This window comes from Macaca thibetana, chromosome 5 (assembly GCF_024542745.1).
Source record: "Macaca thibetana thibetana isolate TM-01 chromosome 5, ASM2454274v1, whole genome shotgun sequence".
NCBI lineage: Eukaryota > Metazoa > Chordata > Mammalia > Primates > Cercopithecidae > Macaca > Macaca thibetana.
In genome coordinates, this window is record NC_065582.1 from 182,436,094 (window position 1) to 182,462,309 (window position 26,216).

The 26,216-nt window shown below is 49.5% G+C and overlaps 1 protein-coding gene across 4 annotated transcripts in view; it reads right to left on the reverse strand.

Moving 5' to 3' along the window:
• RGS12 (regulator of G protein signaling 12) overlaps nucleotides 1-26,216 on the reverse strand; it is a 164,622-nt gene that overhangs the window by 49,618 nt on the left and 88,788 nt on the right. For all 4 annotated transcript variants that reach the window (XR_007725977.1, XM_050792248.1, XM_050792251.1 and 1 more), the window contains one exon: nucleotides 11,313-11,334. Coding sequence is in view for 3 of the 4 variants with exons in the window: in XM_050792248.1 (XP_050648205.1) it covers nucleotides 11,313-11,334 (22 nt within the window). In the remaining variant the exon portion in view is untranslated. The remainder of the gene's footprint in view (nucleotides 1-11,312; nucleotides 11,335-26,216) is intronic.

The following is a 26,216-nucleotide window of genomic DNA, read 5'->3' on the forward strand; positions in this document are numbered from 1 at the left end:
AAAGGCCAGAAACAGACCCACAAATATAAGATTACCTGATACAGGTGTTGCTTCAAGTTAGTGGGAAGGATCGTCTTTTCATTACATGGAGCTGGGATAACTGAATACCACATAGAAAAAATGATTCTTACCCCTACCTCACACCATACACAAAAACATCAATTCCAGATGAATCAGAGATTTAAATGTTGAAGATAAAACAAAATAGATTTACTTTCATGGTCTTAGGAAGGGCAAAGTCTGCTCTAAAAGGACAAAAGCATTACCCTAAGGGGAAAAATGATAAATTGGATTATATTAAGAACTTTCAGTCCTCAAAAGATACCACTAAGAGAATTAACAGATAAAGAAAGGCTTAACTACATACATAAATCTATAAACACATAAATCCAAAACACAAGGTATATCTAATACAGCCAGCCCTCCACACCCACATTTCTGCATCCACAGATTCAACCAACTGTGGACGGAAAATATTTGGAAAAAAATTAATGGAAAAAAATAAAAAATAACAATATAACAAAAAATACAAATAAAAACAATATAGTATAACAACTGTTTACATAGCATTCACATTGTATTAGCTGTTATCAGTAATCTAGAAATGATTTAAAGTATCCAGGAGGGTGCGGGTAGGTTATATGCAAATGCTACACCGTTTTATATCAGGGAGTCAAGCATCTGCAGATTTTGGTATCCGCAAGGGGTCTCAGAACCAATTCCCTACAGATACTAAGGGAAAACTATACATAAATCCACCATAAAATCATTTCCAGAATATATTTTTAAAATTTTCTATAAATCAATAAGGAAAGGCAGATAACCTAACAGAAAAATAAGCAAAAGTCTTGAACAAGCACTTCACAAAATAAGATATTCAAATGGCCAAAAATATATGAAAAGGTGATCAATTCCTAGTCATCAGGGGACTGAGAACTAAAACTATTAACACAATTAAAGTCTATGTATGTGGCTACAGGGAAAGTGTTGAGAGGATATTGAACACCTAGAATGCTCATATACTGCTGGTCAATGTGGACACTGTAAAAATCATTTGGAAATTGGCAGTATTTACTACAGGTGAATATATACAAACCCCCAGCCTATCAGAGAAGAAATGTATGCAGATGTCCACCCAAAAGGCCTGTACAAGCATGTTATAAGGCACCATCTGTAATGGCCAAAAGTCAGAACCAATGTGATGTCATCAAGAGAAGAATGGAGGAATGATGCCATATTTGCACCAGGACAGTCCACAGCAAGGAGAGTGAACAGCTCCTGACAGACACAGGAGCAAAATGCCCCTCCTATGTTAAATAAAGGAAGCTATACACTAAACAGCATACACTGCACGAGTCTTTTTTTTTTTTTTTTTTTTTTTTTTTTTTTTTTTTTTTTTTTTTTTGAGATGGACTCTCACTCTGTTACCCAGGCTGGAACGCAGTGGCGCAACCTCTGCTCACTGCAATCTCTGCCTACTACAACCTTCATCTCCCAGGTTCAAGAGATTCTCCTGCCTCAGCTACCCTAGTAGCTGGGATTATAGGCATGTGCCACCACATCCAGCTAATTTTTTTTTTTTTTTTTTTTTTTTTTTTTTGTATTTTTGGTAGAGACGGGGTTTTGTCATATTGGCCAGGCTGGTCTTGAACTCTTGGTCTCAGGGAATCCATCTGTCTCGGCCTCCCAAAGTGCTGGGATTACATATGTGAACCACTGTGCTCAGTCAGTCTCTCTCTCTCTTTTTTTTTTTTAAGTTTGAAAACAGGCAACAGCTGTCAGGTGAGTGGTCCCTTCCAGGGTTGGTGACTGAGGGCCTGCAGGGGCACCTGGGCTGCTGGTAATGTTCTGTCTCTTGGTCTGAGTGCTGATAACACAGATGTGTGTTATTCTGTGAAAATCTCTCAAATTGCTCATTGATGGTGTATGTACTTTTCAGTGTGTAAGTTATTCTTCAATAAAAAGTTTTCATTACTTGAAAAACAATTGCAACAAAAATGCATCTGAAGTGTTTAAATAATGCCATGAAATGTGAGCAGAACAGAGCCACCTTTCTACATCAGTATCATTGAATATAAAATGCAATTTTCTATAATGAAATAGAGTATTCTCATTAGCTATTTGTTATCTACATTCCTTTCCAGATTTGTTATTTACATTTCGTATATTCAGCTGAGCATGGTAGCTCACGCCTGTAATCCCAGCACTTTGGGAGGCCAAGGTGGGTCTATCACCTGAGGTCAGGAGTTCGAGACCAGCATGGCCAACATGGTGAAACCCCATCTCTACTAAAAATACAAAAATTAGCCGGGTGTGGTGGTGCACATCTGCAATCCCAGCTACTTGAGAGACTGAGGCATAAGAATCACACGAACCCAAGAGGCAGAGGTTGCAGTGAGTCAAGGTTGTGCCACTGTATTTCCAGCCTGGGAGACAGAGCGAGACTCTGTCTCAAAAAAGGAAAAAAAAAAAAGATATGGTGAAGGAGCAGGCAGATGAAATGCCGTAGAAGGGCACCACATTCAGAGCGATGCTGGCAGGAAGGGTCGGTCCTAGGTGCTCTGGGGGCTGGGCAGAGGCTTGGTCTCTGTACCTCACATGGGGAGCCGGCCAGGCCAAGTCCAACCTGGGCTGGGCACCTGCCTCCCCAAATTCCAGCCATTTCCCCACAGTGCATCCTTATTCTTAAAGATACATCACCACTGGCATCAGGGACTTCAGCCTGATTAATATGAATGGACTCAAATAGATGTCATTTTAAAGCTGGGAAAGCAGTAAATTATGTCAGGAGTCTCAGATCTGGCTACTCTTGACATTTTAAAACATTTATATAAAGGCTTCTCATCATCACAGACTCATGACAAACAATGACCAGAGATACGCGGTTAGTGGAAGAACACTACAAGGAGGCTTATGACCAGCTCTCAGAGCGCAGCCCTGTCATTTCTGTTCACGGCACGCTCATTCACACCTGAGGACCTAATTCCTTCCTGACACAATGAGTAAGGGCCAGCCTTGCTGCTCAAAGCCTCAGAGGGGCGAGCCCCGCAGACAAGGAGCAAACATGCAGACGCGGCCAACAGTGTGAGTGTGACATTGAGTGAATCACACTCAGCGTCAGCGAGATGGGCCCAAGCCAACTCCTGCGCTCCTGGCCACATCCCTGTCCAGGTCCCTGAGCTTTCAGGAGCAGAAAGCAGTGGCAACACCCCTGCACCATGTGGCGGGCAAGGGCATGGCTGGTGCCGCCACAAGGGTCAGAGCTTGGCCCCTGCTCAGGGACCAAACTCAAAGCCTTGCAGGTGGCCTGCCCTCCTGGGATCCCGGCTATCACTGTTGACAGGAGCCGCATGGCACCCGCCTGACGGGGCTGCAGCAGGGATCAGATGAATTAAAGATGTGGAGTGCCTGGCCACGCACTGCTCAGGAAATGCCACTGCCACCAGCAGTCCCAGGACAGCCACTAAATCAGATGCAGTCATACCCCTGCATGGTCCGGATAAGCCAAGAGTCCCTTCCAAGGAGGCAAGCTACTCCAAATTTTCTCCCATCAACCAAGGGGCCCTTGTCAGGGCCCTGCTTTGTTTCCTGCAGGGGGCTGGGTGGTGCTAGTGAGGAGGGGCAAGGCTGAGCGTCCCCAGCTCCAGAAGGCAGAGCTTGGCTGTGACCCTTGACAGCCACAGAAGATTAATGCCTGCTGTATACAGGGAAACACTCCAGGATTTCATCTGACGACCTCATTCCGATGCTCTTACTTTTTAGAGCTGAAGGCGTGATGAAGTCCACCAGAATCTTACAGAAATGAGAAGGTGATCGATGTGTACTGGAACCAGGCTGAGGCGCTTGTTCATTCACTGGCTGCTTTCTGTGCCCAGCACGGTGCTGGCCTCAGACGCTCCAGGGATGGGCCTCAGGAGAGGAGAACCTGCTCTTTCTGGGTTGTGAGGCAGCTTCTGGGAAATCACTGAAGCTCTTTGTGCAAGGTGCCGTCATGACCTGAGTTTTCTTCTGAACTTTATAGACCACATCCCACAAGTAAGGTGAAAAAAATTATATCACAGAGTTCTACCTGCCGTGGCAGAGCACCTGGGACTGGCCTTCCCCTCCTGCCAGACAGTACTAGAAAAGTAGACAAAATACGCAGAGCATCAGAACATGCGGGAAAAGACAGTAAAAAGAAAAGAAAAAATATGCGAAGCAACAGTTCCCAAAAATTGGACCACAGTCACAAGACTGTAATTCCTGATGAAAAAATTAATGAGGTGAGCCCTGTGACCACCCAGAGCTGTCTGCCCAGAGACACTCCATGAACCACAGCACAAGGAGGGGCCTGGGTAGAACCACCATCCAGAGCTGAGAAGACAGGGACCAGAATCAGGGAAGGCCAGGGTGGCTGGAACTGCAGGTTCAGGAGACAGCGAGCAGGCAAAGTGCCCAGGGACCTCACAGGAGCCTCCAGCTGTGGCTGAGTTCTAAGCTGTACATGCACAGCCGAGACCCCAGGAGGCAGGCAAAGATCAGCTGGGGGCTGTGGCCGGAAGAGCTGCCAGAACTCACACACGGTCAGGGGGTTGCCGAGTTCCGGCCAGTTCTAGGTGAATCCTCAGCTGTTAGAGGAGTCCCAACATGTAGCTTAACAAACCTCTGTATTTTTTAAAGGAAGACAACGAAACTCAGCACTCAGTCAAGAACTGCCAGACAAATGAATACTCAGAAACATGAAACCCATAACCAGGAGAAAAATCAGTCAGTAAAGGGACCCAGAAAGACAATGGCAACATTGGCATCTAAGGGCTTTACATGTCTTATAAATATACAAACATTTTTTGTTTTTTGTTTGTTTGTTTGTTTGTTTTGTTTTTGCTTTGAGACAGAGTCTCGCTCTGTCCCCCAGGCTGGAGTGCAATGGCAAGATCTCGGCTCACTACAACCTCTGCCTCCTAAGTTCAAGCGATTCTCCTGCCTCAGCCTCCCGAGTAGCTGGGATTACAGGCACCTGCCACCATGCCCAGCTAATTTTTGTATTTTTATTAGAGACGGGGTTTCACCATGTTGGCCACAGTGGTCTGGAACTCCTGACCTCAGCTGATCTGTCCACCTCAGCCTCCCCAAGTGCTGGGATTACAGGCGTGAGTCATTGCACCCGGCCAACATTTTTGGGGTTTTAAAGGAAAGCGTGAAGAGAATCAGTAGAAAGAAATGAAAAAAACAGAAGGAACTGCTAAAGATGAGAACACAGTCTCTGAGATGACGGGCTCATTGGCAGGAGCTCCATCATGGGAGGGAATGAGCTGCATATCTGAGGCTAGAGTGACAGATCAGTGAACTGCAGGATAGAGGGAGAGAAACAATGAAACGGCAAGCATGCAGGGGACACAGAAGCCTGAACATGAAACGGCCTCTGTGATTCGACGGGAAAACCAGGTGGCCTAACACGCTTGCATAATTAGAGTCTCAAAAGCGGGAAGCAATGAAAAAATACCTGACGAAACAAATCCCAAACACAACAGACACAGAAAAACCAACCGGAGACTCATCATAGTCAAACTGCTGAAAACTGACAATAAGGAGAAAGGCTTCAAAGCTTGCTGTTGGGGGTGTGCCCAGAGGGGATTGCTTCCCAGTCTGTCCAGCCTGGGGGTAGGGGAAGGCTTTTCCTAAACTGCGCAGAACTGCACAGGTCCTGTCCCTGAGAAAAGCCCTTGAGCTCTCCCCACGCTCAGGATCTACTTCTAGACCTTCTCCTTAAATCATCTTGGCCAATCCAATTTTCAACCCAATCTACATAATAATTTCTTTCTGCAACTTCATACATACTCTCCTGAGAGCAAATCTATTAACATTTTCAGACCATTTTGAAAGTCCTTAGGTTAAAAGTTCCAGAAGTTTAAAATAATATTAATTATTTTAGTAAACTATTAAGATATACAGAAAAGTGTACAGATCGTGAGCAACTGGCTTGGTGGAGTTTCGCGGACCAAGACCGAGTAGCTGAGCAGGAGCAGCCCCCTGGAGCAGCCAGGCAGGCCTCTCTGACGCGGCCTCCAGACCACCAAACAGTGCGGACACTGCTTCTCATGCCTAGGGTTGCATGAGAGGAGTTCTTGGTTTGTCTTTTCCCCAAGAATCTAACTAAGAAACTCCCTTGGGGTGGGAAGGGGTGGCGCCTGCTTCCAAGTATGGCCTCTGGGGAGGTCATGCAGCCACAGAGGCACCAAGGGCTTCTGGGGTCGCCCCAGCCAGTCGATTCTCAGGCACAGGCCCCCAGGCTCGCACACGTTAACTCTGGAAGATAGGTATGCAGTTAGTGGCTTTATTGCCTTTGAATTTGTTTGCTTGAAAAAATAATTTCACAATATTAAAAATTAGTAATAAAAACTCTCTCCAAATATCTCATAAAGTTGGAAAGAAACAAGTACATCGGAAGGCATCCTGGTAGAAATCAAGTCTCCACGCTTCCAAAATTGAAAATCTCCAGTCTGACTCCTGTTTACAAATACTAATACAGTATTCCACACCCTATAAATACATTGTGTTATTCTGAGCATCATTTTGAAGTCCAAAAGCAAACCAAAAGAATGTGACATATTAAACCAAGTAAAGGGTTCTGGTTAAAACAACCGCTCCCACAATAGCGCATTACAAATTAGCATTCTGTTTCAGCTATTTAGCAAACATTTTTGGAAAATGTGCAATTAGGCCGCACTGTTTTTCTGATGAGAAAAATGTAAATTTATCAACTAATTCTATATAAGTACTGATGGTACTACTCTCAAGCTTTCCCCTTTCTCTTTCAAAATTTTATAGAATACAAATTTTGGCATTTGCCAAAAATATCAACAATTATACTTCATATTTTAAAAAGGAATGCACTTTAAAGTCCCCCAAGTTAATCCAGCAATTACAATAACCCTCCACCATCAGGCAGCCGTTTGTGACAGCTCCCCAGGCCTCAGTGCCTGTTCCCTAACGAGGACGGGCGAGATGAAGACACAAGACTAGGAGACAGAAAGTGACTTGCCCCAAGAGGTCGGCCTGTCGGCTGTGGAGCTGCGGGTGGAGCCGGAATCTTCGGCCATGGCCGGGTCCGAGCTCCGAAGGCCCGCGTGGCGGATGAAGGCACTGGAAGAGCCTGGCGGGCGTGCAGAGCAGCCCAGGAGGCGGCTGCGGCGGTGGGTCCACCCCCTACGCCAGTCACACAGGAGTTTCTGCTTCTGTGCTGTTTCTACTCAGTTTGTGTATGTGCTTTTTGAGAAGGTTTCACGACTAAAAGGAAAATCACTGAAAGCCACTGTCCCCGCCCAAGTCTCGCCCCAACGCTCTGGCTGATGTCTGCTGAACACCGGATCATTCACTCAACAGACAGTTCTCACGCCAGCTGCTGTGCTGGGCACCGGGACAGCCCTGACCTGCCATGTGGAGGTCACACCAGCTGGGGGGACAAAAGCACCGACACAGATGAATAATTAAAATGACAGAAGCTGCTCCTAGCACGGGCAGGAAATTGACAGTGGCCATTGCTCAGGATGGGGGCAGGTGGTCAAGTTGGGAAGAGCAAAACCGCGTGTGCCTGAGGTGCCATTAGACTTCCAGACCAGGGTGGGACGCAGGATGGTTGGGGGGACAGGAGCTCTGAGCTGGTGGAAGAGAGGCGCCATTGGACTTCCAGACCAGGGTGGGACGCGGGATGGTTGGGGGGACAGGGGCTCTGAGCTGGTGGAGAGGTCCAGTGCAGGGGCCGGGCAGATCGCTGCTGCTGCTGTAGGGACAAGCGCCAGCATTCAGGAGAGGGGAGCAGGAGGATGGCTGCAGAGACAGGGCCAAGACTGAGGTCTGCATGGAGGACGAGTAGGTGGCAGCCAAGTGGACAGAGTGGGGTCAGGGCAGAGCTGAGGCACGGGACATGAGGATGACACAGGGATGGAGGACCGGGACTGGTACGTGTAGGGGGACCCCAGGGTGAGGCTGGCAAGAACGGAATGTTTGTGAAGCAGCTAGAGCACTGGTGTCACGTGGACCTGCCACCATCCCCCAAAGCCAGAGCTGCATGGTTCCCCGGCTTTCCTGCTGGCACAGACGCTGTGCGCAGGAGGAGATGGGCCCTCTGGGAGCTCCCCGATAGTCTCCACGCCCCGACTTCAGAAGGTGAGGTGGTCACAGCTGGAACATCCGCCTCTGGAGGCCTCAGTGAGTGGGGAGATCCTGGCAGGCCTCTTGGCACAGAGCTTGACCGATGGAGGAAGGCACAAGAACGGGCTTCTGTGAGGCCGTGGTTCCGGCTCCGTGCGGAGCCAGACCAGGAGAGGTGAGAGGTTCCTTTTTCCAGGAGCAACCGGGCATCTTCCTTTCCTCATTTCTTCACAACGTCCCATATACCTCCAGCTCGACCTCACACTTCTGTCTGAATAACTTCCCACAAGGCAGACCATTCCCCTGCTAAGTTTCTCTATAATGCTAGAATGTTCTTCCTTCTCTCCAGCTGGAATCCGCTCCCTGCCCCCAACCACGGCCCAGCCATGCCCCCCACAGAGACCAGCCCTAACCCTTTTCTCCGAGGGCACTCTTTGGCTATGAACGGGTGGCCACTATCGGCCCCTTTCTTCTGAAAAAGTAAAAAAACCACACTCCAACTTGACAAAGATTGCCAAAATAGCATAATCCAACTTCCTTAAAACCCCACAAAACTAAAACTCTCCAGCGAGAGCCTAAGCTATAAAAGCACAATACACGCCACGGAATAAAACCGTGGCATGGACACGAACTCTCCAACTGGCAAGCTCGTTGAACACAAAATATTTCTAAGTGAGTGATTTATTAATCACCCAAACTAGACATGATGACGAGACAGAGAAAGCCCAGCTGAGCAGGTTGCTCCCCAAGCCAACTCCTCAGTCCCTCCTCGGAACTTGGGGCACATTTTTCCCATAGAAACCCAGGCCGGCCTCAGTGCACTGAGTCTCCCACTGACCATGACCTGAGTTTCCCTGGGACTCCCCAGGCTCCTGTCACTGCCGTGGAGGGCAGGGGGCCGGGGGGCCTCTTTCTGCCTGAGGCACCAGAAGGGGCAGCAGTGGCTGCAGGCGCTGGAGGGTCCGAGGCTGGAGCGGGGACTCTCCAGAACCGTGGGGCTGGACGTGTGGAGGCCCAGGGCTGGGGGGTGGGTGGGAGCCAGGGTGGAGGGGACCTTTTGGCCGGGGCTTTCCCCTGTGGGCCTGAGCCTGGCCACCTCACCTGCAGTCTACTGTGAGCTGATGGATCTCCTCACTCTGCCTCGGTGCCCTACATGTAACAACAGCAGAATGTGACACCAACCTAGAGTTCATGTGCACATTAAACAAGATAACTGGTTCTCTTTACTCTCATAAGCAGAAAAGAAACTGAAGATGGAAAAATAACAAAAACAAAAAAAGGAACCAAATAAACACATCCAGCCTGCCCACTGCAGTTTCTGAAATTCGGGGTGTGCTGATGACTATCTCCTCCCTCCCGTCTTCTCTTCCCTCCCATCTCCTCCTCTGTGACTGGGGCTCTCCATGGAAAGACAGGCCTGTCCCAGTGGCCCCAGGGTCTGACATGGGGAAGAGAAGGAGGAGCAGGGGGTGGATAGCCCTACCGCCAGGGGATCTCCAAGTGGCCAGGACATACTTCCTCAGAGGGACACACAGAGCCTGCGCGGCGAGGAGCCAGTGACTTCCCACCCTTGGGAGGTGCGGGTTTTCAAACAATTGTAAAACGGACACATAATACAACTCTGAGGTTCCTGCATCTATTGCTGACAGAAGCGATCTTTTGGAGGCAGATAAAGCTTATTCTATACGGTGAAACTAAACATACCGGGCAGATCTTTCACGTATAGATTGCCTGCAGAAATGAATGCTTCTGCCACAAAGGAGAAGTGAGAACACGGCAGAAAGAGAAAGCGTGGACAGAACATTCAAAACACTGGTCACTGTATCCTGGATTTGGTTCCGGGTCCTGTTTCTTTTCATTAAGGAAGTTTATCCTCACCCCAGCTTAAGACTGATTAAATGACATGATTTTCATTGCACATAAAATAGGAAATAGAATTCCTTTTATTCTACAAAATATATCTCAACCACACGAGTGTCGGGATCCCTCTGGTCTCAGCTTCAGGTGCCCGTGTGTGTGTAACCCAAGATATGCTCCTCTTCCCACAGAGCGGCGGGCCCGCGAGGGCTCTGAGCTCTGTCCGCCCACCTGGGGCCCTCCTTGCCTTCCCACAGAGCGGCGGGCCTGCAAGGGTTCTGAGCTCTGTCCGCCCACCTGGGGCCCTCCTTGCCTTCCCACAGAGCGGCGGGCCCTCGAGGGCTCTGAGCTCTGTCCGCCCACCTGGGGACAGCAGCCCTTTCTGAGGCTGAGGACCGGGGCCAGCAGCTGCAGGACCACAGAAAGTTGAGAGAACATTTGGTTTCTCTTTAATGCACAAATATGGTGGCACCTCAAACTCACCGGCCCCTGGGCAGCTTGTGCGCCACAGCCTGTGCCTCAGCCCATCCCTGGCCCACAGCGACACCAGGCGCACCTAATCCAGCTCTCAGGGACAGAAGTGGGGACAAAAGCGTGAGGTGACGATGAAACCCGAGAGCCTGCGGACTGTTGTGTTACTTTCTTGTAAAAAAAAAAAAAAAAAAAAAAAAAAAAAGAAAAGAGGAATATTTGGGAGGAACTCTCCTCACTTGGGAGAGTTTTTTTTTTTTTAATCATTGAACCAAAATGATAAAGATGACATCAGAGAAATCTTCAGTGAAATAAGACATTCCTGCCTACTTCCTTTTCAATCAGTCCATAAAAAGAATCCCTGTGCACAAAATTCTTTAAACACAGAAAGTAAGTTTTTGATTCCTCTTCATCCCACACTCTCAATTCATCTATTATATTTTTCCTGAGAAAATTCTGGGTCTCACCCAAATTTCCTGAATTGCTCAAATCCAGAAAGCACTTTGAAATCTTAACTTTCTGGTTTAAAAGCTGGTTATACAAGGGAAGAGCAAAAACACGTTTTAACTTGTCAGACACAGGCAGGCAGGTGGGTGCACTCCTCAGACACACAGTGCTGTATCACACTGGTGTTCAGAGCCACGGCAGTTCTCTTAAACAGCTTTCACAATACACGCCGAGGCCACCTGGGTGCCACAGAAAGCACCCCCAAAATTAACTCACCTAGAACCCTCCCACAAGGAGACAGGGAAAACAACTCGTCTTTTCTGAGGGCATCAAACGGCAAATACACTTTCACAATTTGAAAACTTTATGAAAAATAAAAAATATATACATCAGAAATTGTGACTTACCGCCATCAGACACAGTTGCAGACTGAAAGAAAAGAGAGAGAGACATGAGTTAATTAAGCCTCATGACAAAACTCCGGGAAATGAAATGTCCATCTGAGGAACACAACGGGCAGACGCTGGGAGGTTCTCAGAGGCACTCTCCAGGTGGAGGTGTCCCGGGAAAGCCAGACGGCCCAATGAGTCAAGAGTCACAGCTCCCACTCCGCCCAGACTGGGTGACACCCAACAAGAGGAAGTCATCCTTTTCATTTGAAAAGAACAGATCCCAGCATGTCTGACATTACAGTCTTAGTAACAGCATCAATGAAACCAACTTCACAAACCTCAGTAGTATCATGGCCTGTAAGTGACACATGCACCAGGGACAGCCACCAACAGCCCGCTCACTGCCCATGTGCCGTGACGCCACCCAGGGCCACAGTCGGGGGCAGCCACCAATAGTCCACTCAGTGCCCACGTGCTGTGACACCACCCAGGGCCACACTCAGGGACGGCCACCAACAGCCCGCTCAGTGCCCATGTGCCATGATGCCACCCAAGGCCACCCTCGCCACCCCTGGTGCTCTCCAGCATCACTGCCCTCCCACAGGGGTGGAACCAGGGCCTAGAGAGGTGCAACGACCACTGGGGGCAGCAGGAGAGGAGTCAAGCCCAGAGTCGAGCGTCAGACCCAGTGCCCGCCCGCCCAAGCAGTGCAAGAGCGGCCACCAGCAGGAGCGTTGGGGAGAAGCTTCCGAGGAAGGGGCTTGGAAGAGTGGAAGGAACTGGAGGAGAGCAGGGTGGCTGGCTTAAAGGCACCAGGGACAAGAACAAACAAGTCAAGTTATGCATAAGGGGTGGCAGGCAGTACTGGAAGGCCAGCATGACCAGGAAGAGGCCGAGAGCTCGAGGCAGTCAGCTGAGCCAGGAGGAAGCCGCAAAGAACAGGAAGCCACAGTGGCCCCGATGGAAGCCCTGATCAGGGCAACCTGGCGCTGCACTGGCAGGAAGGGCCCAGGGCACAGAGCCGTCAGGCAGGTGCGGGACAAGCCCGGGGCTCAGCCCAGGAGGGAGAGGAATCAGAAGGGGCAGGCTCACCAGGGGACACAGATGCCAGGAAGTGAGAGGGGCCGAGCAGAATGGAGCTCCAGAGGCTGAACAAACCCATGTTTGATCCGATCCCTGGGCGGGCACTCTGCTGCTATCTAGGCAGGAACCCCCTCACGTGGGGACCTCCCGGACAGCCTGGCAAGGACCCACTTCTGTCCTCCTCTCTGCCAAGGTAAGGGCTGCCAGGGCCAGGGGAGCGAACGAGAAGGTGCCGCTGTGAGGGGCAGCCTGGTACCTCCTGGCCACCCCCAAGAAGTGGAGGACACTGGGGCTTTAAGACCCCCCACACCAAAATCCAAACAAGTGAGGCCCAGAGGAACCTCCCAAGGGGAAGGGAACCAAGGAAAAGGAGCCAGGACTTCCAGCTGCTGCCCCTACCGTGGCCCTCCACACGCGCTGTGTGAGTTTTAACATGAGCGGCGCACCCATGGAATTCTGCACTTCCTGTCTGACTACCCCATGCTTAGCACAGGGCCCCAGCCCTGCCTCCCGGCCGGCCAGCAAGGGCAACCACGCCCCCACGCAGCCTGGGCATCCGGGGCCCACTGCCATCCCTGGCCCGGCAACCTACACCAGCTATGCGCATCTTTCTCCCCTTCAGAGTCTGTCCTCTGGCACCCAAAGTAAGCCCCCCGACAGGCACTGTGTGAGACCACCTGGGGCCAGCTTCGGAGGGTCCCGCCACCCCGACCCACTTCCCAGTAGTGCAAACACACAGCAGTCTGCATCCACCTCTTCACTGTCCTCTCGTCGGCCAGGAAGAGGAAAGAGCACACACCCCTCAAGCCAACATGTGGCCCTCGGCCCTCAGCCACAGGGACTGGTTTTTATCAGAGGCTGTGGGGCAGCCACATCACAGGTGCTGACATACACACTTTGGAAAGCTGTCATTCCTTCCATGCCCACAGTAAATCATCCACGATCATGTTGCAATCTAAATAATATCACAGCAGGCTGGGCACAGTGGCTCACGCCTGTAATTCTAACACTTTGGGAGGCCGAGGTGAGTGGATCACCTGAGGTCAGGAGTTTGACACCAGCCTGGCCAACATGATGAAACCCCGTCTCTACTAAAATACAAAAATTAACCAGGTGTGGTGGTGGATGCCTATAATCCCAGCTACTCGAGAGGCTGAGGCAGGAGAATCACTTGAACCCGGGAGGTGGAGGCTACAGTGAGCCAAGATCGTGCCACTGCACTCCAGCCTGGGTCACAGAGTGAGACTTCGTCTCAAAATGAATAAATAATATCACAGGCAAACTATACCTTTGAGATTATGAGAAGAAAATCCACAAGGCCATACACAAAATCAAAAATGCTATCAATAATATCTGAAAGATAAATCATAAAATGTAAACTTCGTAAATATACAATGTCACGCTCATGAGTAAAATTCAATTCTCAGAATCTGGCAGGCTGAACAAAGTGCTCTGGAAAATCTCTATACACACAGCATTTACATCCCCCAAATTAGCTGAAACTCGAGAACCAGGAGGGGTGTCCCAGAGGCCAAATAGACTAAAGGAGAAGGTGGCCAGGAAGCGTGTGATGCCCACCGAGAGGCCGAGGAAGGTGGGCATGGGCTGTCGCTGCTCCTGTGATGGGCACAGGCTGGGGGCCCGCAGGGCTAGACCAGAGTCTCTGGGAGGCTCCAAGACAGTGCCACTGATGCAGGTAAAGTATAGAGCTTTTTTAAAAGTAAACTTTACCTTTTCAAACAGTTTTAAATTTATGGAAAATTTTATTTTAAAGACAGTAGAGAGATAAACATACTTTTTTTTTTTACAGTCTCGCTCTGTCACCCAGGATGGAGTACAGTGGCACAATCATGGCTCACTGCAGTCTAAATCCTCCTGGGTTTGAGCAATCCTCCCATGTCAGCCTCCTAAGTAGCTGGGCCCCAGGAGTTCACCAACATGCTCAGCTAATTTCTATATTTTTTGTAGAGACAGGGCCTCACTATGTTGCCCAGGCTGGTCTTGAATTTCTGGCCTCAAGCAATCCTCCCACTTTGGTCTCCCCAAGTGCTAGGATTACAGGTGTGAGCCTCCATGTCCCACTCAAACATGCTTTTTAATATACTGCTACTTCCAAAGGAGTAAAGGGAAATAGGGAAATCCCTGAAATGAGACAAGGAAGGAATAGAGGGGGAAGCAGTTAGAAAATGCCAATGCCACTAGGGCCAGCCGGGTACCCCATGGTGAGCCTCGGCCACAGCACGGCTGTCCCCTCAACCTGACACCCTCCATCCAGCTCGGCCATGGCCCTCGGGGAGCAGTGTTGTCCTGGGTGCAACACTCCTGGAAGCCACATATATTAATGCAAATCCTTCCAGAAAGAACACAGCCCAACAGGGGCCCTCAGGAGTTCCAAATAGTGAGCCCACTTGAATATGAGTTCACTACGAAAAACCCAAGGACAGGCCCAACATGAGTGGGTGTCAGCAGAGACAACAATGAGCAGAGCCTCAGACACTGGAACAATCTAATGCAGACTGTTGAATAACTATCTGTGAAGCTATAGAGAAACAAAGGCTGCAGTAGAACAAGAGCACCGTGCAGATCGGAAAAAGAACCAGATGGAAGGAATGTCTGACAGTGAAAATACAGCAGGTGAAGTTAAAGATTCAATAGGAAGGCTAAACAGAGAGCAGGCAGTTGAAGAGAGAATCTGGGAACTGGAAGATGGAACTGAAAACCACCACACTGACTACAGCACAGAGGGACAGACAGAGAAAATGTGCAAGAGTGAGAGAGAGCAGCAGAGAACTGGGGCAGTCTCCTCAGGATCTGAGGTTCAGAAATGACTGTAGAGAACTCCTAAAGACCGTCACCTACAAATGGTGCTGGGAGCAGGACTAATGCAAGTCAGCAAGACTTTTCAGCGAATCCCATGCTGTTCATCTCCCAAGGTGGTCACAGGAGTTGAGACACCCACCACAGTGGCTCAGCACAGCATCCAGTCGGCACTCAGCAAAGAATTAATTTACTAATCATCAGTGTCGCTTCCGGGTCACGGCTGGGCTTGCCTGTGCTCAGGAGCGGAGCTGAGGAGGAGGCAGAGTGACTGAGGGCTTGTCTCAGCATGAGGAAGGGCAGGGAAGGAGAGGGCACCTTGTGGTTCCTTTCTTCATTTCAAAGAGGGACATTATATCTCTGACAAGAACTTTTAGAATTTATGTCATCAATGCAAGTGGAAAAAATAATGCAAAATGATTTCATAGTATAATCACAAATGTGTAAAATTTTCTTTAAAATGTAAGATCTGTGAAAACACACTCTCAAATACTGAAAAGACACAACTAGCCACACAGGAACAATATCCAAAGCTAAGAGCAGTCAACCGCCCTTGAATGGTGAGGTTATGACTATTTTTTGACAAATAAAACTTTGTGGTGTACAATGGGTGAAGGCGCCAGGTGCTGGCAGGGAAGCCTCTGACCTTCACATACAGGTGGCTGGACCTCAGTTTACACAGTGCACAGCTGTCTCACTCCCAGGTATATTCATTAAACAAAAGCAGTAAGATTCATGGTAATTATAAATGATCTCTTTGCAAATTAAGTAATCTTGTCAGGAAAGTCATCACCAATTTCTCTGAAAGTATGAAAACTTGGAGGAGGACAGCAGTTTGATGTCCAGGTGATATGGTTTGGCTGTGTCCCCACCCAAATCTCATCTTGTAGTTCCCATAATCCTGTGTTGTGGGAGGGACCCGGTGGGAGGTAACTGAATCATGGGAACAGTTACCCTCATGCTGTTCTTGTGAGAGTGAGTGAGTTCTCACAAGATTGGATGGTTTTATAAGGGGTTATTCCCGCTTTTGCTCAGCACTTCTCTATCCTGCCACCATGTGAAGAAGGACGTGTTTGCTTTCCCTTCTGCCATGATTGTAAGTTCCCTGAGGCCTCTCCAGCCATGCAGAGCTGTGAGTCAATTAACCCACTTCCTTTATAAATTACCCAGTCTCAGATATTTCTTCATAGGAGCATGAGAACAGACTAATACAGTAAATTTGTACCAGAAGTAGGGTGCTGCCATAAAGATGCCTGAAAATGTGCAAGTGACTTTGGAACAGGGTAACAGGCAGAGGCTGGAACTGTTCGGAGCGCTTAGAAGAAGATAGGAAAATGTGGGAAAGTTTGGAACTTCCTAGAGACTTGGAGGGTTCAGAAGACAGAAATATGTGTGAAAATTTGAACTTCCTAGAGATCTGTTGAATGGCTTTGACCAAAATGCTGACAGTGATATGGACAATGAAGTACAGGCTGAGGTGGTCTCAGATAGAGATGAGGAACTTGTTGGGAACTGGAGTAATGGTCACTCTTGTTATCCTTTAGCAAAGAGACTGATGGCACTTTGTCCCTGCCCTAGAGATCTGTGGAACTTTGAACTTGAGAGAGATGATTCAGGGTATCTGGCAGAAGAAATATCTAAGCAGCAAAGCATTCAAGAGGAAGCAGAGCATAGAAGTTTGAAAAATGTGCAGCCTGACGATGTGATAGAAAAAAAAAAAATTTCTGGGGAGAAATTCAAGCCTGCTGCATAAATTTGCATAAGTAATAAGGAGCCAAATGTTAATCACCAAAACAATGATGAAAATGTCTCCAGTGCACATCAGAGACCCTTGGAGCAGCACCTCTCATCACAGGCCTGGAGGCCTAGAAGGGAAAAATGGTTTCCTGGGCTGGGCCCAGGGCCTCCCTGCTCTAGGCAGCCTCAGGACATGGTGTCCTGAATCCCAGCTGCTTCAGCTCCAGCCATGGATAAAAGAGGCTAATGTACAGCTCAGGCCATTGCTTCAGAGGGTGAAAGCCTCAAGCCTTGGCAGCTTACATGTGGTACTGGGCAAAGAAGTCAAGAATTGAGGTTTGGGAACCTCTGCCTAGATTTCAGAGGATGCATGGAAATGCCTGGATGTCCATGCAGAAGTTTGCTGCAGGGGTGGGGCCCTCATGCAGAACCTCTGCTAGGGCAGTGTGAAAGGGAAATGTGGGGTCAAAGTCCCCACACAGAGTCCCCACTGGGACACTTCCTAGTGGAGCTGTGAGAAGAGGGCCACCCTCCTCCACACCTCAGAATGGTAGATCCACCAACAGCTTGCACCATGCACCTGGAAAAGCCACAGACACTCAGTGCCAGCCCTTGAAAGCAGCTGGGAGGGGAGGTGTATCCTGCAAAGCCACAGAGACAGAGCTACCCAAGGCCGTGGGAGCCCACCTCTTGCATCAGTATGCCCTGGATGTGGGACGTGGAGTCAAAGGAGATCATTTCGGTTTAATGACTGCCCTATTGGATTCTGGACTTGCATAGGGCCTGTAGCCACTTTGTTATGGCCAATTTCTCCCACTTGGAGTGGGGGTATATACCCAATGCCTGTACTCCCATTGTATCTTGGAAGCAACTAACTTGCTTTTGATTTTACAGGCTCATAGGCAGAAGGGACTTGCCTTGTCTCAGATGAGACTTTGAACTTGGACTTTTGAGTTAATGCTAGAATTAGTTAAGATGTTGGGGGACTGTTGGAAGGGCATGATTGTGTTTCAAAATGTGAGGATATGAGATTTTGGAGGGGTCAGGGGTGGAGCGATGCGGTTTGGCTATGTCACCACCCAAACCTCATCCTGAATTGGAGTTCCCATAATCCCCATGTGTCATGGGAGGGATTCAGCGGGAGGTAATTGAATCATGGGGGCAGTTACCCCTGGTGATAGTGAGTAAGTTCTCATGAGAGCTGATGGTTTTATACGGGGCTTTCCCACTTTTGCTTGGCACTTCTCTCTCCTACTGCCATATGAAGAAGGACATGTTTGCTTCCCTTTCATCATGATTGTAAGTTCCCTGAGGCCTCCCCAGCCATGTGAAACTGTGAGTCAATTAAACCCTTTCCTTTAAAAATTATCCAGTCTCAAGTATTTCTTCATAGCAGCATGAGAACAGACTAACAGGTAATATTAAATTTTTATTTAAGGTACGCAATGTGATATTTTAATATATGTATACACTGTAATATGATTATCACAATCAAGCAAATTAACATGTACCTCTATCACCTCACTTAGTTACCATTTTTGTGTGTGGTGAGAACCTATTCTCTTAGCAAATTAAGATTTACTCTCGTAGCAAATTTCAAGCATACAATAAATGCAACATTATTAACTACAACCACCAAGCTGTACATTAGATCTCTAGAACTTACTCATCTTATAAATGGAAGTTTGTACCCTGTGTCCAACATCTCTCCACCACAACCCCCAGGCATTGGTAAGCACCAATCTACTCTCTGCGTCCATGAATTCAAGGGGTTTTTTTGTTTTTTTGCTTTTTTTTTTTTTTTGAGACGGAGTCTCACTCTGTCGCCCAGGCTGGAGTGTGGTGGCGCGATCTCGGCTCACTGCAAGCTCCACCTCCCGGGTTCACATCATTCTCCTGCCTCAGCCTCCCAAGTAGCTGGGACTATAGGTGCCCACCACGACACCCGGCTAATTTTTTGTATTTTTAGTAGAGATGGGGTTTCATCATGTCAGCCAGAATGGTCTCGATCTCCTGACCTCGTGATCCGCCTGCCTCGGTCTCCCAAAGTGTTGGGATTACAGGCGTTAGCCACCACGCCCAGCCAAATTCAATGTTTTTAGAGTCCACATATAAGTGAAGCCACACGTTTGGCTTCATTCATGTTGTTGCAGGAGTTCCTTTAAGGCAGAATATGCTATTCTTGTTCTCTCTCTAAACATACACACACACACACACACACACATACACACACACACACACACACACATACTGCACATTCCTTTATCCCTTAGGTTTTCATATCTTAGCTATTGTGATTAACGCTTCCATGAACATGGGAGCACAACTATGAGAGACTGATTTTATTTCCTCTGGAGATACACCCAGTAGTGGATCATACGGTAGTTCCATATTTAATTTTTCAAGGAACCTCCACGCTGTTTTCCACAATGGCTGTACAATTTACATTCCCACCAATAGTGTAAGGGTTCCCTCTTCTCCTATCCTCACCCACACTTGTTATCTTTTGCCTTTCTGGTAACAGCCATTCTACAGGCATGCAGTGACAGCTCACTGTTGTAACTGCATTTCTCTGATGATGGGTGATGCTGAGACCTCTGCATATACCTATTGGCCATCTGTAGAGTTTCTTTGGAAAAATGTCTACTATGGCCTTTTGCCATTTTTTAATTGGGTTATTTGGTTTTTGCCACTGAGTTGTATGAGTTCCTTATGTATTTGGATATTAACCCCTTACTGGATATGTAGTTTGCAAATATTTTCTCCCATTCACAGGTTCCTTTTTCATTTTGTTGGTTGTTTCCTTTGTTGTGCAGAAACTTTTTACCTCAATGTAATCCCAATTGTTTACTTTTAGTTTGTTGCTTATTCTTTTAGTGTCATGTCCAAAAAAAAAATCATTGCCAGGACTGATGTCATGGAGCTTTCCCCTGTGTTTTCTCCTAGGAGTTTTTTTGGTTTCAGGTCTTAAGTGCCTTTAATCCATTTGTGAGCTGATGTTTGGGTATGGTGTGTGATGAGGACCCCATTTCTCCACATGACTTCAGGGGCAGCCATTCCCACATCTCCTGGCACATGTGGACCACTGTAAACATGTTTATGAATTAAAGCACAACATTCTTAATGTGTACTCTCATATACAGTACTATTTGTATTAATAACTTGTTTCCATTGGCCTATACTTCTTGGATTCTTTCCAAATTTCCATATATACACATTATACTTACAAAAAAAGTACAGTCACAAAAACAAAGTCACCCATGGAAAAAGATCCCAGTAAGTCAGCATTTTTCGGTGCTTACAATTTAAACATATACCATAATTAAACAGCTATAAAAATTTCTATAACACGCCTCCAGAATTGGAATTTACACTAAAGTAAATACATTTCTGTTTTAAGGAAACTGACAAAGTATTTTAAAATGTAACTTAAGTCCGCACAATCTCTGCTCCTCCGCGGGTCTCTTGAACATGTCAGCTCAGCTGACAAGGACTCAATTGCTCCTCTGCAGGAAGTCTGTCTGGGCCACACACGTCCATGGAGATCATGGATATTTTATTTTGAAATTAATGTTTTGAAAGTTTTAAAATATTTATGTGAATAGTGTCACATGAGGAATCTAACCTTTATTAAGGTTTATTCTGTCAGTAACACTAGACAAAAGGAATTATTAGAACATATAATTTCCAAATTTTATTGGTTTACAGTAATATACTGTAATATAAATTTTTCATTTTGAGCCACTGACAAAATTGTCTACCTTGAACATAAAAACTATTCAATCACCACATGATGTTCCTAAAATAAGGCACCAAAGGCCTGCAAGTTGCTCAAATGCATTAAATGTTTTCAATGCAAAGAGAAGAAATATAAATAAATGAATTAAGAATTTAATAATCAGCTGGGCTGGTGACTCACACCTATAATCCCAGCACTTTAGGAGGCCGAAAAAGGAAGATCACTTGAACTCAGGAGTTCGAGATCAGCCTGGGCAACATGGCAAGACACTGCCTCTACAAAAAATACAAAAATTAGCTGGGTGTGGTGGTGTGTGCCTATAGCTCCAGCTACCTGGGGGGCTGAAGCAGGAGTATCGCTTGAGCCCCCTAAGTGGCTGGGACTCTGATGGCTCCTGCACAGAGGGACCCAGTCCTTTCCAGCTGGAAGAAAGTCAAGGCTGCAGTGAGCCATGATCACACCACTGCACTCCAGCCTGGGTGGGAGAGTGAAACCCGGTCTCAAAAATAAAGAGAATTTAACAATCCAATTTGCACCTAATATATGCTTTACTTTTTAAAATTTCATCCTTTACATTTCAAGACAATCTCTTGCTGGACTAAATGCAGAAAAGCACAGCATCCACACCAGAGGCTGAGGCCTTGGAAAGGTGCGTCTGGGAGGCTCTCTGAGGCTGAGTATAGCACAGAGAGAGTATTCAGGAGAGGATGCCCTGGCTTGGTGGCTCCCTGCACTCCCACATGCTGGGCTGCTCTCTGCTCCACTAGCACAGAGGTCTTCAGACCCAGCCATGACCCTCCAAGGGGCCAGCAAATCAATTCAGAGTCTGTGAGCAGCATGTTAAAAAATGAAATGGGATAAAACAGAACAACATGGAGGAAGCATGCGGCAGGTCTCCAGGCCCGTGCTGTCCGTGGACCCCACTTCTGAGCTGCAAGTCTGTGTGTGGACACAGTGCATGTGCACGCCTGTGTGCAGGATCTTGGGGGACATGTGTCTCCCCTGAGGGTGGCAGCACAAGGACTCCGACGACCCCTGCACAGAGGGACCCAGTCCCCTCCTGCTCCATCTGCCTCTCCACTCCTCAGCATGGTGCCCTCCTCACTGCAGCCCAGCTCCCATGTGCAACCTCGCCTGGCAGCGCAGCTGCCACAGCCTGCGGGGAGGGCAGCACACCTGGTGCTGAGACACAGATCTGCACTTCTCCCTTTAAAGCGTGTGTGTGCTTCCTCCCTTTAAAGTGTGTGTGTGTGTGTGTGTGTGTGTGTGTGTGTGTGTGTGTGTGTGTGTGTTCCAAGGAGCTTTTCAACCTTGAATAAAATCAGAAGGAACTGAACCGGGGCAAAAACCACAATGACAGCATATTTCAAAGCAGCAGCAGCTAATATTCATTTTACATCCTTGGTGGAGCCTAAGATAATACGTTCTGACAACTTTTGACCCCAAAGTAGTGCCCTTCTGGGGCAGCAGTAGGGGCCATCTGACTTTGGGATGCTCCTCCTTGTCACACCATAACCCTCTGTTGGTACAAACACCACACAGGCCTTTGCCCTCCTCAGCTCACCCAGTCTCAGCAGCTAAGGGCCCTCCAACATGCAGACAGGTGGCAGGCTGCCAGGCATCCACACCGATATTCGTGATTTAGGTTCTCCATGTGGCAGTGCCAACTCCCCACAAGGAAAGATGAGTGTAAAAGTCAGCTGTGCTGAGAGGCTCTGGGCAGGGACTGGCACTAACACAGCTGGCCACCAGGAGCTCATCCCATGTTGGAGATGAGGCTGGAGATGAGGCTGGAGATAAGGGCTGGAGATGAGGCTGGAGATAAGGGCTCGAGATGAGGCTGGAGATGAGGGCTGGAGATGAGGCTGGAGATCAGACTGGAGATGAGGGATGGAGACAAGGGCTGGAGATAAGGGGTGGAGATGAGGCTGGAGATGAGGGCTGGAGATGAGGGCTGGAGATGAGGCTGGAGATCAGACTGGAGATGAGGAATGGAGACGAGGGCTGGAGATGAGGGCTGGAGATGAGGCTGGAAATGAGGGCTGGAGATGAGGGCTGGAGATGAGGCTGGAGATCAGACTGGAGATGAGGGATGGAGACGAGGGCTGGAGATGAGGGATGGAGACGAGGGCTGGAGATGAGGTTGGAGATGAGGCTGGATATGAGGGCTGGAGATGAGGGCTGGAGATGAGGCTAGAGATCAGACTGGAGATGAGGGATGGAGACGAGGGCTGGAGATGAGGGGTGGAGATGAGGCTGAAAATGAGGTTGGAGATGAGGCTGGAGATAAGGGCTGGAGATGAGGCTGGAGATGAGGGGTGGAGAGGAGGGCTGGAGATGAGGACTGGAGATCAGACTGGAGATGAGGGCTGGAGACGAGGCTGGAGATGAGGGATAGAGATGAGAGGTGGAGATGAGGGGTGGAGCGGAGGGCTGGAGATGAGGATGGAGATGAGGATTGAAGATGAGGCTGGAGATGAGGCTGGAGATGAGGGCTGGAGATGAGGGGTGGAGATGACGGGTGGAGAGGAGGGCTGGAGATGAGGACTGGAGATCAGACTGGAGATGAGAGGTGGAGATGAGGGGTGGAGAGGAGGGCTGGAGATGAGGACTGGAGATCAGACTGGAGATGAGGGGTGGAGATGAGGGGTGGAGATGAGGCTGGAGATGAGGGTTGGAGATGAGGCTGGAGATCAGGCTGAAGATGAGGCTGAAGATGAGGGCTGGAGATGAGGGGTGGAGAGGAGGGCTAGAGATGAGGACTGAAGATCAGACTGGAGATGAGGGGTGGAGATGAGGCTGGAGATGAGAGTTGGAGATGAGGCTGGAGATCAGGCTGAAGATGAGGCTGAAGATGAGGGGTGGAGATGAGGGGTGGAGATGAGGGCTGGAGATGAGGCTGGAGATGAGGGGTGGAGATGAGGCTGGAGATGAGGGCTGGAGATGAGGGCTGGAGATGAGGGGTGGAGATGAGGGGTGGAGATGAGGCTGGAGACGAGGGGTGGAGATGAGGGGTGGAGATGAGGGGTGGAGATGAGGGGTGGAGATGAGGGGTGGAGATGAGGGGTGGAGATGAGGCTGGAGATGAGGGGTGGAGATGAGGGGTGGAGATGAGGGGTGGAGATGAGGGGTGGAGATGAGGGGTGGAGATGAGGCTGGAGATGAGGGGTGGAGATGAGGGGTGGAGATGAGGGGTAGAGATAAAGCTGGAGATGAAGCTGGAGATGAGGCTGGAGATGAGGGCCGGAGATGAAGCTGTAGATAAGGGCTGGAGATGAAGCTGGAGATTAGGGCCAGAGATGAAGCTGGAGATGAGGGCTGGAGATAAGGGTTGAAGATGAGGGCTGAAGATGAGGCTGGGGCCCACGCCCAGGGAAACGTTTCTTGATATGAACTAAGACTCAGCGACTGTCTCAAAATGACCTCCTGTGCAGCTAAGCCCTGGTCTCCGAGCCTCCTGTCTCCCTCAGGCTGGCCCTTGAGCTCCGACCCCTCCTGGCAGCCCCCTTGGCAGTATCTGGCATATCCAAGGGTTGGTTACAGGGTTATGAACTGCCCTGCCCACAGGGACAGGCGGTGCACGGCAAACGCAAGCTGAGAACTCTCCCACTCACGTGGCAAAGCATCTGCTGAGCTCCCACGACGCGGCGAGCCATCCTGAGATGCTGGATGGACAAAACGAGCATGCGAACTGAACTGGCAGCCCTGTCCCACAGAGCCCAGTCCAAGGCAGAAAGCCATGGGGCATAGAGCAGGGGCGGCTAGGATGGCGCTGCTCATTCTGGCAGGTGCATGGACGGGGCGCGGCAGGGGCAGCTGGAGGCTCCGCGGTGCTCCAGGCAAGAGATGGGGACGAGGGCAGGCTGCAGCAATGGGGGTGAGAAAGTGTAAACTCAGAGATTTTGAAGGCCGAGCCCAGGAGCTTGGTGACGTGGAGTATTAGAGGGTGTGGGCTCAAGCAGAAGGGACAGGGCCAGCCCTTCCTGAGATGCAGGAGACTGAGGGAGGGGTACACTGGAGGCGAGGGGAGAATCCAAGTCATGTTTGGGACTTAAGTCTGAGGGGCCTCCTGGATGTCTGAGGAGACACGGTGAGAAGATGTGGACCTGTCACTGAGGCCGGGGCCCAGGGCGGAGGTGCCCACTGCAGGGGCAGGTTGGGAGGGCAGCATGTGAGGGATGAATCGAGCCTGTCATGGAAGGTGGTGGAGGAAGGAGACCGGTCCCCGCCCAGCCCAGGCCTCCCCTTGAAGACCTGACAGTGGTGAGAAGCCAGTGGAGTCGGAGGGGAAGAGGGGAACCCAGAGGGCGCTGCTGCAGAAGCCCAAGGAAAACTGGTCCAGTACTCGAAGCGCAGCAGCTCCTGCTGTCTGGAGAGGCCGGGTCCCTGCATCACGTGCAGGATGGCAAAAGCGTTGCAAGGAACCTCAACCAGCCTCCACATCCGCCCAACAGAGACCAGGACGCCTGCGTTCACAGAGCTGCATGGGACCCGGTAGGAGAAGGTGCTGAGTGCTCAAGGGCCTCGCCACGCGAGCTTGCCGCCTTTCTCCTTAGAACCCAGGAGAAAGGGGTGGGGCTTTCTGCCTGAGAAGGATACACCTCTGAGTACATAACATGGACGGACAGTTTACAGCATAAGGTGTCCAATTTTTTAATGAAAAGAAGAGGAAAGAGGTGAAAATAGAAATTTATTAAAACAGTTTTTCTCAAATATACTTGGAGCTTTCCTCATATAGATGACAAGACTCAGAGCATCATAAAATGAGGGAAGAATCTGCAACCAGCATGTGAAGTGGGACGCATGGATGCTCACCAGCACAGATTCCAGGCCCTCCTGCACCAGGCTCAGGGCAACAGAGGTCTGGGGCAAAAGGCAAGCTGACCGACACGGCAGGACATAGGCAGGCAGAGGCCAGGCACACGGCCACAGCACACAGGGCGTGCCCTGCAATCCCAATGCCAGTCAGCACTGCACTTCAGGGTCCCGAAGGAGCGTGGGCACATGAGGGCCATTTGGGAGACACGATCAGTGACACTGGTGAGAGAGACTAGGTTAATCCAGAATAGAAAAGAGACACGGTGAAATGCAAAAACCTTCCCTGATGGCCCACCAAGCCCACCCTACAGAGGCTCACAAATCACCCAGCAGAGGTGTCCGCAGACATGTCAGCCCCAGGCACGTCAGCCCAGGCATGCCCCGAATCCCTCTTGTGTCCTGCAGCGGCCATCAGCCCTGCCCCCCTGCCACCAGCCTCAGCCCCAACACGACCTGGTCCCACGGGGGCTGGGACTCTCTGTTGGAGGACCCTGGAACCTGGCCCGGCCTGCCCGCCCATGGCAGACTCATGAGGGAAGGGTGAAGGTTCCAGTCAAAGGCATGGGGGCCCAAAGGCTGCAGCCAGAGTCACTGCCACGTGTCGCCAGTGGTCACCGCCTCCTCTTAACCACACTCCGTCTTCCTCATTATCCTTTCACTTCCCCAGGCTCCGACACAGGCCCTGCCCTCTTCCCTGCGTGAGCATCTGTCTGCCTCAAGCCTCA